General features: G+C 37.5%; 1 protein-coding gene across 1 annotated transcript in view; it reads right to left on the minus strand.

The window, feature by feature from the left end:
- The window catches only part of nlgn1 (neuroligin 1), a 709352-nt gene that overhangs the window by 443687 nt on the left and 244159 nt on the right, over positions 1–21506 (minus strand). Inside the window, 2 exon segments of the mRNA XM_028794590.2 lie at positions 8874–9026; positions 18873–18932. Coding sequence (XP_028650423.1) covers positions 8874–9026; positions 18873–18932 — 213 coding nt within the window.

Genomic DNA, 21506 nt, shown 5'->3' on the forward strand with positions numbered 1-21506 from the left:
CAAGAAGATGGAGCAGTAAGAACACACACGCACACGCACACGCACACACACACACACACACACACACACACACACAGACAGACAGACAGACAGACAAACAAACAGGAGGCCTAGCAGGCAGTGGAAGCCATCCAGGGTGAGGAGGAGGAAGACACAGGCAAGCTAATATTTCCAATGAAATACAACTTTGGTGAACCATGTAATCAATAATGGCCTAATCATGATTGAAGTTGGGCAGGGAGTCTAGCTAAATTTGAGTCACTTCCTTTTAGCCTCGGTTACGTTTTACAGTACTCTCTGCAGTAATTACAGTACATCATAACTTTATGGTTTCTATGGAGATCTACAGTGCTCACAGAAATGTATCCTATATTGTGTAATGTTTTGTCTTACATTTACAGAGTTATACAGTAAAATGTGTCTCTGATAATGTATGTGTATATACTTTTCACAGAACGGAAAGATGGCCAGCAAGAGGTGGCAGAAGCCAGAAATCGCAGACAAGCAAGAGACCATCATAATCAGCATGGTTCTGGAAAATAATGCCATTACCCGGAGGGAAATCAAAGACAGAGTCCTGGAAGACAATGTACATTCTGCAGACATTAACCAGGTCAGTCTGTCCACGATTGCATCAACACCAGCTGAGGATGAAACAGGTATATCCTGTTCCATTAGAGTGCAACCCTGACCAAGTGAAGGAGAAACCAATTTGTGCGTGTGAGTACAGCATCCTCTCACTACTTAGTACAGACATGTCACTATGCATCTCAGCATTCCCGTATGTAGTCCTTTTGTCTGATATTTTCATTCTCCCTTGAATTTGATGCGTGGTAGAATAATTTTAGAATAACATAGCTTTCATCTTGAAGAAATAGCATAAAGCATTAATAAATGTCAGAAACTTTGCAGGCATATCAGGAAACCAAACAAAGGTCAAGTGAACAACAAAATGTACTAAGAGATGACTAAGAAATCAACAGATGTCCTATAAAATAATCGAAATGGACAGTTGTTATATGCATAGAAACTTCAACGGTGGTGTCTCAATTCAACGGTATAAGAAGAACCAGAATATAATAGACTTTTATTTTATAGAAGTCATTTGGATGTAAACCAACAAACCAACCAGAGTAAATGTATGCATTGAATGACACTAAGTAAATTCAATAGTTTATTAAATGAACCTCTATTGTTTGTTTCTCTGATCATTCTGACCATGCTGTAATGGGCTGCCTTTGAAAAAATGCACCCTCTAAGGCATTTTGCTGAGGAGTAATTAAGATACAATTAACTGCTTTTCTTCTGCTTGATAACTGATTTGTCCCATTAGAGGATGTTTCTTTCTTTAATAAGATGTTAAATTTCTTCCACAGATGTCACTGCTGTTCCCTATAAATATACCTTTATTGACTAGGCAGGGTTTAACCTGCAGAAGGCCAGATGGCAGGGGATGAACATCACCGTGCCATTGTCCATGCCCCTGGGCAGCATGGCGGAAATGTCACTATGTGTGCTGCTATTGGTCAGAGTCGGGTCACACATCACCATGTACAACCTGGTCCCTATAATACTCCCCGGCTGCTAAAATTCCTTGGTGAACTCAAAAATATCCTCATCCTCCCACAGGAAGAAGAACCAGAGCAGCCCACCTTCATTGTCATTTGGAATAATGTAAGTTTCCACTGGTTCACTCTGGTCCACGACTGGTTTGCCAACAACCCACTTTTTGTAGTGATGTACCTTCCATCACAGTCCCCATTTCTAAATCCAATAGAAGAATTCTTTTCAGCATGGTAGTGGAAAATGTACAACCACAGAACCCACAAGCGTGTGGCACTACTCTAGGCAATGGAGGAGGCATGTGATTACATCTACACAGATGAATGCCATGGATGGATCATACGAGGTGTTTTTGTCCCCACTGCCTAGCCAGAAAGACCATCGCAGACAATGTGGATAAGGTCACATGGCCTGACTAGGATCAGCGGCAGGATGCAGAGTGATCCATTTCATTGTATTTTGCTATTGTTTCTGTCAAGTCAGCTGGATACTTTGTCTTGTTTTAACAAATAAACATTTATTTTGTTACCTATTTGTATCTGCACACTGATTTTTCTTTGCAGTGTTTCTCGTTGTACTTACATTACATAGGATCAATTACCAAGTCTTACTAAATACTATGTAAGATAGATAACATTTGTGTTACATATACATGTAGATCTATAAATGGTATTTCTGGACAAAAAACCCTACACCAAAACGAGAAAAGAAAAAAAAGAAAATTATTTCTACACACTTGCAAGCATTTGAATATGTAACATGGCCTTATGAAGGCAAAACATACATAAACACTTTTGATGGTAGTATTTTGAATTTATATCATCAGTGTTTATTTGATGCTCTGTAAGATATCGACATATAATAGATGTATGTATTGTTTTGAGAAGATGGAACATGGCTTTGAGTGCTGTGTTTCATTTTGCAAGAGATTTGTGGAGCTTTGACAAAGTAGTTATCTTTTTCAGTTTGTGTTTAGAGTTTTGAGAAATGAAGCCACAGTTTCTGGAAATGTGTTTAAACGTTTGGGGGAGGAAAAAGGTGCATGCAGATTTGAAGTTAATTAGCTCACAAGAATTAAATGGCCCCTATCATATTGTAGGTGTTTGCTATACGTTTACTGGCACCTAAAAAATTGTAGCAGGTAAGTACAGAGTTGGAGAATTTTGGTTGCTTTTCAATTTTGTATCGCAGCATTGGAACTTTAAGGTCACAAATGTAAAAGGATACAGAAAAACTTGTGGTTTATTTATCCCTTTCTAAAAAAAATAAGTAATATTTTCATCCACATGTTACTAAAATGTGAGGTGCTGTCTGGCTAGAAGTAGCAAGAGGATGCCAGATGCAAAGGGCCCAGCAGAACTGCACAAGGCAACAGGAAAGATTTAGAGACAGATGATCTGCTAAGATGCAGTGTGCAAAGTATGCATGAGGTGTGTCCCACAAGAGTGTTAGGCTGGGGCATCAACATAAGGAGCAATGCTACTACAGCAGGGATAAGGTGTTCGACCATTGTTATCTAAATGGAAATGTAAGGCCACTGCAGACACTGTTAGTTACTCCAGAACTTAGCAGAAAGTAATAACCCAGGGATATTGTTTAAAGCTGCTTCTTAGCCACAGGCTGTCTGAGAGCAGAGTTAGGAAGAAACTGAGATGAACACTAAAGTGATAGGAGGAAATGCCTGGGTCTAAACAGACAGTGAGAGATGGAAAGTGGGAATGGGAATGCTTTGATTTGATAGCGTGATGTACAAGTGAGCCGTTCCACTCGGCAGGCAAGGATTCAAAATCCATTTACACAGGCCCAAAAAAGTAGTAGCGTTTTGCTTCTAGTCTGTTTACGTGGTCTTTTCTTGTGTATCCCTCCCTTGTGAATTATTCTTAATAAAGGTGCCATTTTTTGTTAATTCCAGGCCTTCTTAATTTATTTTTTGAGTCCAGAGGGATGCAATAAGGTTACACTGTATACAAAAAAAAAAAATAATGTTTACATTCATATAGATATTTAGTATATTTCATATTATATATACTGTGTATATATATATATATATATATATATATATATATATATATATATATATATATACACACACACACACACACAAGATAGATACATAGATGGGGCATTGTAGTTTTTTTATTATTTATTGTGGGAGCTTCTTATATTTAATGAAGTACAATCTATGATATAGATTGATATGATAGATAGATACATAGATGATCTAGTCTTCTTGTATGAGTCTATTAAGTTGAATGATTAGTAATGTTCCTGTCTATGTCTCCCTGTCAAATGCACCCATATGCTTTATGTAGCACAAACTACGTTCATACTACATTCCCACCACTAAAGTCTGCCTTAGTGATTTGTGAGGCTTCAGGCATTTCATATTGTTTTTAGCTCCAGGGGATGAAGATCAGTTTATTATTAATTTCTGTTGCTGAGGATCAAAATTTAACACATATGAAGTATCGGCTCTTCCACTGATCTTCTTGCCCCACTGGCTAATATAGCTACCTATCTGCAGATGTTAATATTATGTAAAGTATTAGTGAATAAGAAAAATCAATCAATCAATCAATAAATAAACACCAAAGTGCAACAGATAATTATAATGGGAAGACCTGGGCACTATTGATGTGATTTTGTTGTCATTGGGACACTTGTTTGAACTTCTGATAGTAATTTAAGAGAATGCCATGAGTGTAATGTGTTGAGGAATCAATCAATAAAACACAAATGCCTCATAATCATCAGACTTGCTCTGGACAGCTTTATTCAAGGCAGACATCGGCAGAGTGGTGGCTCTGAGGCTAAGGATCTGCACTGGCAATCGTAAGGTTGCCAGTTCGAATCCCGTAAATGCCAACAGGGACTCTGCTCTGTTGGGCCCTTGAGCAAGGAACTTAACCTGCAATTGCTGAGCGCTTTGAGTAGTGAGAAAAGCGCTATATAAATGCAAAGAATTATTACTATTAGACATTGGTTTTCAAATCAACATTGTATGCTAGTGTCAAAAAAGAACAATTAGCACCTATTAGGAAACAAGTTTAAAGCAGTGTCTTTAGCCGTTGTTGTCCCTTTAAAACTAAATGTTCATCATTTCTGAAACCTCACGTGAACTCCTATAAACTGCTACAACTCACCCTGACCTTTCTGCATTTGCAATATATCTATTGATTACATTCTCTTTTAGCTTTCATGGGAGTATATTTGGCATGTTTTCAGAAGCTAGTATTGAATGAAAGCAAAGCAGAATGCCGCAAGTGCCTTAGTGCCGACTTACAGCGATTTCACTGCATTAAGGGGCACAGTCTCTGCTAGTTTAAAGAAACAGGAAACTCACTCATTCAATACATTTTACTTCATTAGGCAGAAAAACTCATATAAAGTTGCTGTTAAAAACAACCTATTAAGCTTTAACACCATAGCCACTTAATCAGATACTTGTAAAAAGTAGATTGCATTTTAAAGCTGGCATAGTCAGCTCACTATGTTTAATATACACTCACAGCTTTCCTGGGTAAATCAATGGTTCTTCATTATTGTTAACAGCAGCCTGAATTTAGTATGCCTGATGCTGAATTTACACACTTAAAACACTTTGAAAAATGCTTAACAGAGGTCAGCAATACATGGCTAAGACCACATTTTGAATATGCAGAATAGTACAGGCTAAAGAATTACAAAGAAAGCTTCAAGTATAAAATGTATGTGATTAATTCTGTCATTTGTCATTTCATTCCTGGAAGCAAGGAAGTCAGGCGTAATACTTTGGAATTCATGATGAAATGACCAAAAATATTCAGTACACATCAGGTTATGAGCTATTTAAAGTGTCACTTCAAACAATACATTTTCTTTGTTACAGCTCTGTTTATGGTAAGCTCTATGGCAAAAGTAAGAGATACAAAGTAATAAAACACAGTACATTACAATTTTCAGAGCACAAAAGAAGAATGTGGACTGACTACTGGCAGAAAAACAAATATTGTACTAGCAGTAGATGAGATAAGGGCAAAAACAGCCTTAGGGCCAAAGAAACACAAGTTTAAATAGTTGAAAAACCGTATGTGCATAATCAGCAATAAGGCCATAGTAAGGCAGAGAACTAAGGAGAAAAAGTGCTTAAGTCTGGCTTTGAAAGTTTAGACCTCTGAGCCACTAACAACATACTAATTGAAACAGCAGCAAATTTACAGAAAAAATAGATTTTCTTGTAAGTATGTAGGTTTCTATTTGAACAGTCAATTGCCTTAACTGTTTTTCTACTGCAAAAAAAGCAATTTAGTTACCTGTTTTTCAACACTGACAATACACAGCAGCACTCTGTCAGCACTTACGGAAAAAAAGGCTCGACTGTAGAGAGGGTTGAAGGGCAGTTCTCCTGGTGACAGAGAACGTTAACAGGATAGATTTTAGGATGTTATGCTGAAACATGAGCTGATAGCTTAAGTCAAAAATCAGAATGACTTTTGTAAGGGAGACACAAAGTACAACCTGTGTAGCATTTCATGTATGTAAAAAAAGTTAGAAAAAAATGCCATAAAAAAAGAAGAAACCTCAAATTATAACAGATACTTCCATGTCTTTGTTTGCTTCCAGTTTGCCTTAGTTTTCATGAAATCCTTCATTTTTGGGTCATTTTAGGTACTGTATATCCTTTACAATGTGCAATGATGCTCAGTCTCATTTGCAAACAAAACTGAACTGAAGTTGGAAAGGAGTGGATTTGCTATCAATGCGTAAACATTTGGCAGCATGGAAAGTGTGCTAGTTCACTACATAGCCACACAGTGAACAAGTTATTATTTAAATGTAGGCATGATTACATGGGTCAGAGTTTTGAATATATGCTTAAGTGTACTATCCCTTGTCCTGGGTATGATGTTAAACTGCATCTGGCCCTGCAAGTGGTCCTCCAACTTGCAGGGAAATCATGGGGGTTTGGTGGCAAGATTGGCACTCCAGCCACCATAAAAAGAAAACCTCATTAGTAGCACTGCTGCCTCGCATTATGAAGGGGATGGGGGAGAGGCCCTTGGGAGCGCCATTCCCGCTACAGTCAAAACCATCGGAGAGCTGATGGAGTCAGGCTTGTTCTGGTGTTGCTGAGGCGTCACCTGCTGCACGGCAGCACTTGGGTCCCCAGGATCCCAAGCTGTTTCGTCACCTGGTGGGTGTGGCAACGTGCTGTAGCAGTGCATGCTCCCCAACCTGACTTGACTTGAATTTAATCTATTGCAAATACAGGGATGTGCAGACAGAAACTATAGAAGTTGCAAATTTGAGTGTTCTGTCTAGTTTACGATTTCTGAAAATGTGGTACTGAAGAATGTATGTGATATCACCATTATGATGACAACAGATTTACCAAAACACATATGAAGTAGTAAGTTAGAAATGTGCACAAGGTGATGCCGGTTTAACTGAGAGGAGAAAGAACTCAGGTATTACTCAGATTATTTAATGCAAAAATATAAATCCTAATAATCTAATATAAATAATATCATGCAACATGCAAATATACTGAGAAGATAGATAGATAGATAGATAGATAGATAGATAGATAGATAGATAGATAGATAGATAGATAGATAGATAGATAGATAGATATGTGAGACACTGTATGATAGATAGATAGATAGATAGATAGATAGATAGATAGATAGATAGATAGATAGATAGATAGATAGATAGATAGATAGATAGATAGATAGATAGATAGATAGATAGATAGATAGATAGATAGATAGATCCCTTTAGTATTACCAACTCCAATTTCAAGACAGATAACTTATACGTCTGGCTGATTTGTCTCAATCAGCACAATGTCATTTGGGTTACATAAGATGAGAAACATACACCTTAAAATGAAGACAAATGCTTCCTTATAAAAGAACAGCGAGATTACATATTGTACTTGGGGAAAACATGCTATGCTATTCAGAGAACACAATTCAAATTCAAGGACAGAAAAAAATGTTCCTAACAATACAGTTATTAAATAAATCTGGACCATTTGGTTAAAATTCATTCCATCTTTCACACTTGATTAATAGCGAGCTATAAAAATCAGGGGCTTCTAAGCACAGTGGATTTTATCTCAAAATATTCTGCATAATTTGCCAGGGCAAGAACATTGGACCTAGAAGGCTTACTAAACAGATAATTACATTCTCATATTATATTTTAAAATATACTGATACAGTAGCTCCTTGCATTAAATGAAAAGTTAAACAGAAATCTTATGTTTATCAATGAACTTTTACACAGTGCAAACACTTAGTGAATTAATGTACACAATATGTAAATAACGCTTGGCATAAACCATCTGTGCACATGCATTAATTGGAAAATGTAATGTTTGCAAATCTAGCATACAAAAATTTTAAATTGTCTAACACCACACTGTACCTTTTGGGAAAAAAAAGCTATGAAGACACACACTTAATCTAATATATTGCTCTATTTGCTGCCAAATAAAATAAAAAATAGTTAAAATTCTGAAGAGATATGATACGTTTTTGGAAGGAAATCAGCTCAGACACCCTCATTATGTACACACAGAGCTTGGTTAACCACGTGATAATCCATACTGAAATCGATTAACATCAGAATATTTTTAAAGTTAGGCTATGCTTCACTGAAACCATCCACTGCCTACCAGAAAATATGCCTTCTAGGGCACATGCATTCCAACAGTACTCAACACATTTAAACATAATATACTGATGAAATTAATTTAAGGCTACTGATCGCACAGCAATCAAAGCTTAAGCAAGGTGACTGACAAAGAGTTTGACAAATGTCCAACTGAATTTATAAATATCAGGAGATATTTATACGTAGGTATTCACATGGTAAATGTACAGTGCACACATGTAGAATGTGCATTATGCATGTAGAGTATGCAACATATTAATTGCCTACACAGTTTGTCCTTGACATGAGCAAACAACCTAAATACCACACTTAAACAATTTACACAAACATTATATCTCAAATGCGGGGCCCACAGACCTCCACAAAGGGTTTAAAACTAAAATCTAGATATTTGTTCAGTCTTCACTACTGAAAAGAATGTGCACCCATTAATTCCAAAAGACAACAAATCCATTCTTTACCGATAGATTATACAGTATATAGCAAAATTTTAGAATCCATCTAAACACTGCACATCAGCACTTTCAAAACACACAATTCTTTCTCATTTCTTCTTTCATTTACATTAGTTCTGCCATTTGCCAATTTAAATAAATCCCAGGGTAATACACAAAATTAAAATAAATACATAAGAGACAAAGCCTTACCTAATACACCAAGCCTGTAGTTCACTGTGATGACTATAACATTGCCATAACTTGCCAAGATGCTTCCGTCAAACATATTGCCAGTTCCCTCCATGTATGAACCTCCATGGATAAACACCATTACTGGCTTTGGGCTACCACTTTCCCGAATGTCTAAAAAAAAGAGCATAAGAATTAAAAATAATTAATAATTAAGAGACTAAGAGTTAAGAGTAAAAACCTACATGTTCACTATCCAAAACTCCCATTCCTATCTCATTTACAGAATGTTACAGCTGTGACTTTAAATGTTGGCTGTCTTCTTTCTTAACATACAGCTTGTATCTCTAAGATCTGGTTAATGTTTCTTAAACGGAGGCTCCAACAAACATTCAAATTGTTGATTTTTGCGTTGTTGTTGCACCAGGAAAAAAGTTATTGAAAACATTAACATTTTAAAAAATATATATATTATTATTAATCTGATAAAATATTAATTCTGGAGTTGCTCTAATTACAGCTACTTTTTCTTTAGTAGGGATCAAAGATTAAACTTTTGAACCCATGACGTGTTAGGAAGACAGGGGAAAAAAATAACAACCTATCATGATGTGCACAGTGCAAGGAATCTCAGTTACATGTGTGGTTAGGGAAGGCTTCTCAAGTGAGACTGGTGTGGGGTAATTACACAGTTAAAGAAAGAAATAAAAAACAAAAAACTGCATGCGTGAAAAGACAGACTATTTTGTCTGGATATCCTCCTATGGTGTGTTAGAATAAATAATTGCAACTTCAATCAAAGAAGAAAAGTTATCTATCCATTTATAAACCTGCTTAATCCAGTTTAGGGTCAGAGGGGCTAAAGCCTATCCTAGCAGCACTGAGGACAAAGCTGGAAATAACCCTGCAAAGAGTGCCAGTCTATTTGTAAGGCCTCCTCACAGTCAGTCAGTCAGTCATTTTCCAACCAACTATATCCTAACACAGGGTCATGGGGGTCTGCTGGAGCCAATCCCAGCCAGCACAGGGTGCAAGGCAGGAACAAACTCGTGCAGGGCGCCAGCCCACCGCAGGGCATACACACACACACACACACACACACATCCATATACCAAGCACACACTAGGGACAATTTAGGACCGCCAATGCACCTAACCTGCATGTCTTTAGACTGTGGGAGTAAAACCAGAGCACCCGGAGGAAACCCACGCAGACACGGGGAGAACATGCAAACTTCATGCACGGAGGACCCCGGAAGCGAACCCAGGTCTCCTTACTGCGAGGCAGCAGCGTTACCATTGCGCCACCGTGCTGCCCAGGCCTCCTCACACACTTACAAAAAGGGGACTAATTTAGTTACTGAATCTGAAGGCAAAATATTTTTCAGAATTTTTCATTTTACTTTTTTGTCACATACTTCATACTTGTGTTTTCACATCTGGATTAAAGCACAGCTTCAACCTTGAACAGAAATGAATTCTAAAGTAATTATTTTTTGTAACAGTCAATAGAAGAATAACAGTCATTTGGAGACTTGTGTTGAGAAGTGCAGAGAAAACACAAGTGCTTCAGCTGAAATGCCAATGTACATTACTCTTAAAGCTGTTTCTGATTCATATCATTTTTCTTCACTCTAAAAGTTGAACAAAAGAGGTTGCTTATGAAACACTCATTCACTGTGCTTGCTGAAGCTGGGTAAGTGAACATTGCATTGGCTTGTTATGAACGCTATTACAAATGTGAAGCACATGATTTTAAATACTCCACCTTTTTATGGTTATTTCTGAAAGAGATGCTTTTGGGAAGTGAGTCGGCATATACTGCATAGGTTTTTCATTTCAACTGCATGTTCTCATTTTACCCTTTAAGATGATATTCAAGTTTTATGCTTTTAAGAAGGATACATCTACTAAAGCTGAGGGAATATAATATCTAAGTCGGGAGCACAGGATACAATTAATGCATGCATTCTATTTAATCTTGTGGCCCTCCGCTGCCTCAGTGACATGGTTTTAAAAACACAAAGTCGGGGGAGTTCTTATAACATTAAAAAAACAAGGCAAAGGGATTCTGTTAAAAGAAATTAGACAAATCAAGCATATGTTCACAAGGTAATCAGTTTGCTTGTTAAAATAATTAAACAGATCAATATTCAGTCTTTGAAAAAGTCTATTTTAGCTTGACAATTAATTATTATTATTATTTTTTTTTTTTACACACACAGAATTTATCTTTCTTTCTCAGCAGGACTGTATATGAGTTACAATGATTTTTATTTAATTGGTAAGTGAAAGCAGCTCTTCATTTAAACCACAGAGCATCTTCATAATGATTTTATATGTTCTTGGAAAAAAAAATCAATTGTTCTGTGAAAATATAACAACCCACAAAGTTTGCATTTTTCTGTATTGCTTAACTCTGTTGTTGATTTTTATATTGTAAATTGTGAAACTGCTTCTGAATGTGTGTACTAATTTGTATTATCCGTTATACATTCCACACAATCTAATTTTGAGTACTAAATGAACCATTTTAGTGTCTTTGCAGACTTTCCACTGCGTAAAGCAATTAAATGTGTAAGTTTTGTGACACCAGATACTGGGCAGGGGCAGTTAATTTGAAAATCTGCAATCAATGTATGCGGTACATTCTATTACTAGGCAAAAGCAGAAACACAAACCTGCTATGCCATTAAGCAATGCCGTAAAATTTAAAAATAATAGAAAAGACTGCAGAACCTGCATGATTCTACTGCAACAAACTGCAGGATGAGAAAGTTGTATTTATTTTTCTTTTATTCGTTTTAGTACTAGAGTGTTGTACCGTATTAGCCATTATGGATGTAATGAGAAGTCAAGAAAAATGACAACTTTTATTAGCTAACTAAAAAGATTACAATATGCAAGCTTTTGAGACAACTCAGGTCCCTTCTTCACGCAAGTTTATCTGCAAAAATGTTACTACTCTTTACTATCTGCATAGAACAGCTTTAAGAAACAGCAGTGTGCAGTATAAACCTAACTAAAATTCATGTTCTGAATGAGCCATCTTATTATGTTCATCTAATAATCATTTGAGCCCATTTAACCAAATGGGACAGTATTTTCAAATCCTGGCTTAGAGATGTAAAAAGAGTGAATGAGAAGTGTGAAGCACCATTTCATCTTACTTACTAGCACCCCTGTCTACTTTGACTCAATACCAAACTCCTCCAGAAGCTGATAATGGCAAAGATCTGTTTGTCATTTACATTGACTTTTTCTCTCCTTCACTTAATGATTTCCACTAGCCACTATAGGGCCATCTAGCCCCAGGTGTTATGGAACGGACTGAGCCATTTTGTTACAAGTGGGGAAAAAGGCCACGAGCTCAGTGAACAGCAGTGAGGGAAAAGTCTGTAAGTACTTTAGAATTACTGGTATGCTCATGTGAGTTTTACTTAAGGTGTGGTGCTATATGTCCTAAAATGGGTAAAGAGTGTCTGATTAAACATTCAGCACTTGCAATCTCAGCTTACATTCAAAGTCTTAGCAGGAAAATGTATGTAAACCCCCTAGCTATGATAACCAGCTAGATAAGTTGAGTCATATTACACCAAAAATGAGAAGAAATCTGAAGATGAAAATGAAATGAGTGACTTTACCTTGCAAAAGTCAAGTGAAGTTGGGGAGCATGCACTGGTACAGTGCGTTGCCGCACCCACCACATGACGAAACAGCTCAGGATCCTGATTGGCAACCCCCCAGGGAAACACGCGATCCAGTCCCACCCTCCAGAAATGACCCTCTATCTGCCACAGCCAGGTGTTATGTGGATGATGCCTTGGCCTGGTCCAGCCACTCGGGTCCCCAACAATGAGGATCCTATGAGCAGGATCACCCTCTGGGAAACGCGCCACATGGCCATAGTGCCGTAACTGACGCTCGTTCACAATGCAGGTAATGTGCCTCATTCAGGAATCCAAGAGCAACCGCTCATTTGACACAAAGTCAAACCAACAGTACCCAAGGATTTTCCAGAGAGACACAGTATCAAAAGAGTCCGGTCTTGGTCACAGGTCAATGGATAGCATCCATGTCTTGCAATCATATAGCAAGACAGGAAGCACCAGGACTCTAAAGACTTGGACCTTCATCCTTTTGCATAGATATTAGGAGCGCCACACACCCCTTTCCAGCGACCTCATGACCCCCCATGCTCTCCCAATCTGTCTACTGACTTCATAGGAAGAGTCACCAGAGACATGAATGTCACTGCTGAAGTAAGTAAATATTTTGACAAGGTCGACACTCTCTCTGCAGACAGACACACTGCTGATAGCTGAGCCTAAGAGCTTATTAAAGGCCTGGATCTTGTTTTTTTTTTAAATTGAGGACACTCGCAAGCCCAGACACTCAGACTCCTCATTCAGTCTCTCGAGCACCCCGATAAGAGCCTCCATTGACTCCGCGAAGATCACAGCATCGTCAGCAAAGTCAAGATCCATGAATCTTTCCTCACCAACAGATGCCCCACAGACAATGAACCCCACGACCTTGCCCAACACCCAGTCCACACAAGCATTGAACAGAGTACAACACAACCTTGATGAATCCCAGAATCAACTGGGAAAAGAACAGAGGTTCTGCCTCCACTCTGCACAGCACTCACAGTACCAGTGTACAGGCCGCTCATGATATCCAGCAACCTCAAAAGGATCCCACGAATCCACAGGATGTCCCACAGGGCAGCTCGATCAACTGAGTCGAGTGTTTTACGAACATTGACAAAGGCTGCAAAGAAAATCTTCCAATATTTGCATTTGTGCTCCATGAGAACCCTCAGTGCCAGGATGCAGTCAACGTTAGACTTCTTAGGCGTAAAACCAAAATGCTGTGGTCGCTGGCAGGTGAGCAAGTGATCACGGATCCGATTGAGGATGACCCTAGCAAGGACCTTACCCGGCACCGACAGCAGTGATATCCTCCTGTAGTTGCCGCAATCCAGGCGATCACCCTTCCCTTTCCAGGCAGGGACGTCAAGTCTCGTTTTCTAGTCAGTTGGGATGATTCCAGTCTCCCAAATGGAAGCAAAGATTGTTTGCAATGCCAGGAGGACAGCCTTACCACCAGCCTGGAGAAGTTCACCACAGATACCACAGATCCCAGCAGCCTTTCCTCCCCTCAGCTGGTTCACCATCTGTGCAATCTCAGTGAGACTGGGTGGTTCACAGCTAATTGGAGGATCAACCTCAAGAATCGTGGAACCAGAGATATCCAACGTCCTAGCCGGAGGATCAGCTTTGAACAGCTACTCAATGTACCTAGCCTAGTGGGTCACAACTGCAGTGCCATCCATAAGGACCATTCCATCAGCTGCCCTGACTACGCCTCTTTGAGGGGCAGATTCGCAAAAACAACAACAAAAAAAAAAAAAAACCCTGCCCTACACCATTAGAGCCTGCTCATCATAACAAAGGTTTGAGAAGGAAATTTTTTCATGATTAGATATAATTTTGAGGGGAAGCACAAGAAAAGGGATACAAATCCATCTATAAATGATGTGGCTTCTGTCAGTAGACAGTAGGATAGTCAGTGTGCAAGATGAAGGGAAACTATGGGGATGCTTTTCAACTACAGAACCGTGATAGATTACATTAATTTAGGGAATGAGTAATTCTCAATTTTGAAAGCATACTTTACAAATACAATACTATAAATTTGCGAGCTAAAGCTTAAAAAAATACATGTCATGAAGCACAAGTAAATCTGCAATTAATTAAACAGCTAAGCAGGAGATAATCTTGCAGTTTGAGATGGCAAGGTCCTGACATTAAATTGTTTGACGTGTTGTTCCATGACTTGATGTGAGGAGTTTCCGCAATACACCCCCGAAATACCAAGAACTGAAACAGTGCAATTAAAGGGAATGTGGTAATACAACTAAAGCAGATGGGACAAAGTGTACCATACTGACAAGAGTGTGGTCAGAAAGCTTGTGGTGACAAATGTGCACCGGAAAATGTGCTAAAATATAAGGTATTACAGCCATGTGAAAAGTAAGTACACTCCATGAAAACGGCGGATTTTTTCAACAGACAAACTTTAGATCTTCCTGTAAATAAAGGTGATATATATATGTGAGCAAATGACACATTCTTTTTGATGATGTATTAATTCTCATAATCTAAATGAACAAAAGTGCAGATTTGTCATGTGGAAAAACTACGTATACCTCTACATGTACTGTATCACTACTACAAATCCATTAAATTAGAATCTGATCTTCCAGATTAGGTTGTAATGATTAGAACCTCCTTAGGGGGTATGCAGGTGAAACCTGTCTTATTTAAACGGCAGATATCTAGGGTCTGATATTCTCTTTGCTACTGATATGTGTGTTGTCATTATGCCAAGATCAAAGAAGTTCTCTAAGGCCCATAGAAAAGTGGTTATGGATGCTTATGAGTCATGCAAAGGATTTCAAAATTTTTTGAAATCAATCATCCTACTGTAAACTGTAAGGAAAATCATCTGCAAGTGGTGTAGATTTCAAATGACTGCTAATTTGTCCAGGACTGGCTGAATCAGCAAATTCAGTCCAAGACCAAATTTCATTACGGTATCTACAGGTAACTCTTGCAAAAATTGGTATCAAAGTACACGCATCTACAAATCAGAAAGAGAGTGCACAAATCTGACCTGAACACAAGGAGGGCTTTGCTGTCCAAAAAGGAACATTAGAGGAAGAATACAGTTTGCCATTGAACATATAATGAAAGAGTAGGCCATCTGGAACAGATAAATTAAAAAAAGGGGACAATACAATCAAGAAAACCCCAAAATATCTTGCAACTGAAGGATTTTTGCATGAAAGTTGATGTCAGAGACTGGTGGGCAGTTTTGCAAGTTGTCTGCAAGAAGTGGTAATACCAGCTTCTGCAGTCTAAAATGTACTTACTTTTTCCCCAGCAGAGCATTACATCAATTGAGATTTTTGTCAAATAAATGATTGAAAAGACAACGTTTCCTTGTGTTTTTATTCATGCATATCATGTTTATCTGTATGCACTGTTTGAATGAAAATCTAATGTTTGACTTATAATAGTAATAAAATCGTCCATTTCCTTAGGATATACCTATTTTTTCACATGACTGTACTTCACTTCTTCTGCCAGGTGTTTATAATTTCTTTTTGCCAGAGTACCTGGAAAACTGTCTTCCTACTGATGCAGCTAGTGGTTTATTTTCTCCATTTTGGGCAATTCACCATTACGAAAAAAGCAGGGATTTCATTTAGTTGACACTAATCAAATCAATGAAAAGGTTTGCCTGCACATTAAAATGTTAAGGTCTGTGTCTGTCGAAAAGCTTATAGACAGCTACTCCAACCACACTAGGAGCATCGAAATCAAGACACATGCAGCTGAACTGTTGTCTACAAACGTTAATATCAACAATATGATAGTTGCTGCTTTGTGAGGGACTGCTTATAAGCATTACGCTATACCATGTACAGCATTGCTACCATTTTATTCACCTGGTTTTACATTTTTTCTCCATTTGGGCATAATATTTCTCATCCTGGGCAGCACGGTGATGCAGTGTTAGCGCTGCTTCCTCGCAGTTAGGAGACCTGAGTTCGCTTCCAAGGTCCTCCCTGCATGGATTTTGGATGTTCTCCCCGTGTCTGTGTTTGTTTCCTCTGGGTGCTCCGATTTCCTCCCACAGTCCAAAGACATGTAGTTTAGGTGCATTGGCAATCCTAAACTGTTCCTAGTGTGTGCTTGGTGTGTGGGTGTGTTTGTGTCCTATGGTGGGCTGGTGCCCTGCCCGGGATTTGTTCATACCTTGCGCCCTGTGCTAGCTGGGATTGGTTCCAGCAGACCCCCGTAACCCTGTGTTAGGATATAGTGGGTTGGAAAATGACTGGCTGACTAACTGATTTCTCATCCTGCTATGTTTTCTTTTGCCATAGTTTCTTTTCTTCCATTTCTATTATTTGTCTTTTTAGTGGTAAAATCACAAATCAGAAGATGCTTATATATCATAATTCAAATGAAATGTATATGTGTAGTATACAGTATTTGTAATGGAGACAATGTTACCCTGTGGGCTTACCTTAACTTAAATGTTAAGGTAAAATAAACTGCCCATTGTAAAACTTAACTGTTTAAACATTATTAAGTGCATTTGTCACTATTGTCCCAGATGGATGAGGGCCCTACCCAGCCGGGATGCCTGGATGGTCCCCGTGATGGACAATACTTCCCCTGGGCCACAAGGGGGCAGCCGCCTGGGTCTGCTTATGGGCCACTGGACCAGAGTTGGGACATTCATCCCTACCGGAGAACGTGGTCACCACCAGGGGGCGCCTAGACAGTCGTGAAGTCCCAGATGGCAGCACTTCCGCCACACCAGGAAGTGCTGCCGGAAGAATTCCCAGGGGCACCCGGAGTGCTTCCAGGGACTCTCTGGACTCTTCCGCCACACCAGGAAGTGTCATCAAGGGGAGCACCTGGAGCTCATCCGAATCGGTATATAAGGGACCGCCTCCCTCCAAAAGAGGAGCCAGAGTTGGGAGGAAGGAGACGAAGCTTGTGAGGAGGGGAGAGGCGGTGAGAAAGAGAAAGAGAAGAAAGAGTGTTGGAGGAAGGCATTGTGGTGCTGAAAGAAATAAAAGAAGTGTGTTTTGGACATTCTGGTGTCTGTCTGTCTGTGGCCGGGGGTATGCTTTCCACACTATGCACTTTTGTCATACTCTCTTTTGTAGGTATGCCATTGTACTTTCTCCAGCAAAGACAGTGAATGCTTGATCAAGGTATTGAATAAAGAAATAGAAAATATAATAATTTAATAATCATAATAATAACAATGGTCTGATTGTTCTTCTCTTGCTGTCAAAATTTCTCCTGTTTACTAAGTTACAATTGCAAGTGATCATAAGCCAGCAAAGAATATGACAAGACACCTGAAGTTAGATAATGATTTAGGGCTAATATGGCTAAGGTATGAGAGGTACACATTTTTTCAGTCTGCTACGAGAAAACTGACATTGTATTTTCCAATTGTGGAATCACTTTTTGTTGGACTATATTAAGATATACTTTGGTATTTATTGAGTGCTAATATTTAGCATTTATTGACTTGACATAGTGGAATATTATATATTGCCAGGAGTGATGAAATCAATCTGTCCATTTTTTTTAGCCTTCATTTTTTTTTCCTTACTTCATGTGATGGAGGGTGGGTAAGATTCAGAATAATTTTATATGTGTTGATTTTAATTATTTAACACCACAGCAAAGTAAACAGAAATCAAAAATGTATAAAAAAAATAATAAAGTTAAGTCTAGCTGGGTATCAGTGCTCTGTATCCAATTCCAATATTACCAATGAACAATTTTTTTTTTACAATTAGACAGCAGTCTATCAAATGCAGCCCCCAAATAAGAAACATTATCTAAAACCTGAATAGAATGTGTTTTTCCCTTTACAAATACATGAAAACATTAACTACTGTTTAGGGAAAGGATTCGTAAGCATTTAATTGAAAATTAGAGCTAATAGAAGGGTAAATATAACAGCTAATAAAATGTCTTGGTACTGATTTGAGATAAAAAGACAAGAACAAAAACAGTTTAGGGGATTAAAAAAATCATGCAAAAAGGTGTTAAAATTAGGTTATATTCAAATAGTTAATGTTAATTTTTAAAATTAAGAAATTTTAGGTGGGATGCAATGTGTAAAAAATAAAAATCAATATTCAGGCAAAAACGTTACCAAAAGAGATACAATAACATATTTTATATGACGGGTAACAATAAAACATACTAAAAAAAAAAAAAAAAAAAAAAAAAAAAAAGAAAGAAAGAAAGATATAGGTTACACTCAAGCAAAAAGGACAAAACACATCCATCAAAATTTAGGAAGAAAAAAAATCTTCACTTTCAAGAAAAGGACAAGAAATTGTAAAAATAAAAAAGGAAAAATTATTTCAGGGTTCCTTGTCATGCAAATCAGTTTGGCATCAAAAAAATACCTTCATCTTCAGCACCGTCATTATCACCTAAATCATCATTCTGTTTCTTTGTAAGGGGACCTAGGATTAAGAACGAAGAAAATGGAGGAAAACAGAGAATTCAAGAACATACAAGACTGTAAAAAAACACTAAGATAACAATAGCTTTTTTTTCACTTAAGATGATAGTCACAAAATTTAAGAAAAAAATATACGGAATCATGTAAGCAACAGCTACATTTTCTGTTTTTCTTTTTTACTTTAGCAAATAATATAAAAAAAAAAACTATTTTTCATTTAAGTAAACACGATTAAGGAAGGCGGAAAAAATATTCATTAGTAAAGCAAACCCACCATGTGATGATGCTTTTAAAAATACTGTTTTGTGAGGGACATTCTGAAAAGTCTCTCTCACCCATGTACAGTACAATGTCTTTGCAGTTCTTTAATATGAGTAAGGATGCCATTTCAATAGCATAACCTGGCTCCTATCAATACTATACATTAATGCAAAAAAAAAAAAAAAAAAAATCAAAACCAGCAGTCAACTATATAAACAAAGCTTTATCATTACTAAGAGGCTATCAAATGTAATTGATTTTAGGACAATCACAGTTTATTCTCAATAAAAAGGAAGCACACCCATTTCACTGATTTGCACTCAGAAGCCATAGTCTTATAAATTGAACCTTGGGAGCACTATTTTGTCAAAATAACGTTTTTTGGGGGGGTTTTTTGTAAAGGAAATGCAATTTTTAAAATATAGAAATGCAAATGTAAATATTAAAAGCAGCTCATTAAATTGGTGCCTTTTCTATTAGAAAATTTAGGTTCTAGATTAAAAACGAGGGAGGGAGAAAAAAAAAAAGCAAGTGTCAGTGAAGGGATGAGGAAGGTGAGGGGGCTCTGGAAGACCAGTCAAAGATAATGCATAAAAACATTGCAAATGAACCAGAAACCAATAAGGATAAAATTCTTGTCAAATAGTAGAGGAACTCTTTCTATTAAAGAGAAGTTTTCAAATGCATGCAAGGCCTTCTGGGTACATTCCAGGGGTATGCGTCATGAGACAGCCAAACTCATACATATAATGTAGACTTTAAAGGAACCAAGGTACAGCAGACATAATCAAGGCTGAGCATGCGTAAATAGTGAGTTATGGTGAAGACAACAAAGAAACAACATAAAAGACGACACAAACATAAAAAAGCAACATATGATGCAGACATCATGCAATTGCTTTGTATTCAAGTTAGTTTCACTTTGTTCCCTTTGCCTTCATTTAAACTCCGGGCATGTTACACTTTTGGATGAAAACTGGCCACAGTATTATTGAAAAGTAAAACAGTGAACAACGCTCAACAGTCAAAATACTGCATATGCCATTAATGATATTTTTCTTATAGTTTCCCAGGAATATACACATTTTATCTTTTGGTCAATTAGAATAATATATCCCCAATATCACTTTATGTTTTTGTTATAAAGTAATTTTTGGTGAATGGGAACCCAGTATATTTCAGTTCAAAAGGAATGCATTACATTTCAAATGCTTTTTCTCCTGTTCAGAATTTAGAGATAAAGGTATATACAGATACTCAGATCTATAATAGATCAACATTTTCATATAAGCCGACTATATATTGTATGATTATGAATAGTTCAAAGTTGAAGTGGCAGTGCTTCAAACTTGCGTAACTGCTTAATACAAAGTATTTGAAGAGCACTGCCACCAGGTGGTGAAATGTTAAAATTGCTGAATAAAATTACATAGACCATAATCAGACTGAATGCAGCTCATTAACAATAGGTCTGCTTTGGGTATAGCTTCCAAAAAGCCTAACAGCATTTAATCGAAGAAAAATGCCATCTGATGGAAATATCTTCCAAAGGGTGCCATCTCATCTGCCAGATGTGAAGCAGCTGCAAATAACACATTATGATCACTAACTGTATCTAAAAAGAATGCTTCACAAACACAGAGTTTTTCAAAATGTCTTTATAACCTCCAAAAATGCTGCACTAAATGTTCCAGAACTTCATTTGCCTTCTGTCTCCATACTTCTGTAAAACAACTCTGACTACTCCATTGAGACAGATTACTCTTCCTGAGCACATACTGCCTCCTACTCACATTACACAGCATGGACACACTCTATATAAAGCAAGTTGCAGGTACATTACTTCCGTAAGTGCATCAATTGAAGGATGGACGAGTTTAATATTGGGCAACTCCAGCATCTCTGCCTTCTGTCAAGATTATCTTTTATCATTAAGCTGCTGTTACAGAAATGTCTAGGTACAGTGGTGAAGCCAAGAAACATTTATAACAGACGTCTGTTGTAGAGTGAAACGTAACTATGGTGTGAAAATGTTCAAGGATGTATTTTTTTTTATTATTGCAATAATGAATGAACTCAGAAGCAAATGGTTGAATGAAAATTCTGTTGTACAGAACACAATAAACATATGGCAAGTTTTTCAAATTCTGATATTAAAGCAACAAGGCTGTTAGTATAGTCTTATTGCAAAAAAAACAAACCTAATCTACTTGTCAATCCAGTACATGAAAACATCTCACTTATCTATGAATATAAGAATATTTAGTATGTACAGTATGTGTTGAATGTATTACTATACCCTACTTTTAAACAG

The sequence above is a fragment of the Erpetoichthys calabaricus genome, chromosome 2 (genome assembly GCF_900747795.2).
Source record: "Erpetoichthys calabaricus chromosome 2, fErpCal1.3, whole genome shotgun sequence".
NCBI classification, from domain to species: Eukaryota; Metazoa; Chordata; class Cladistia; order Polypteriformes; family Polypteridae; genus Erpetoichthys; species Erpetoichthys calabaricus.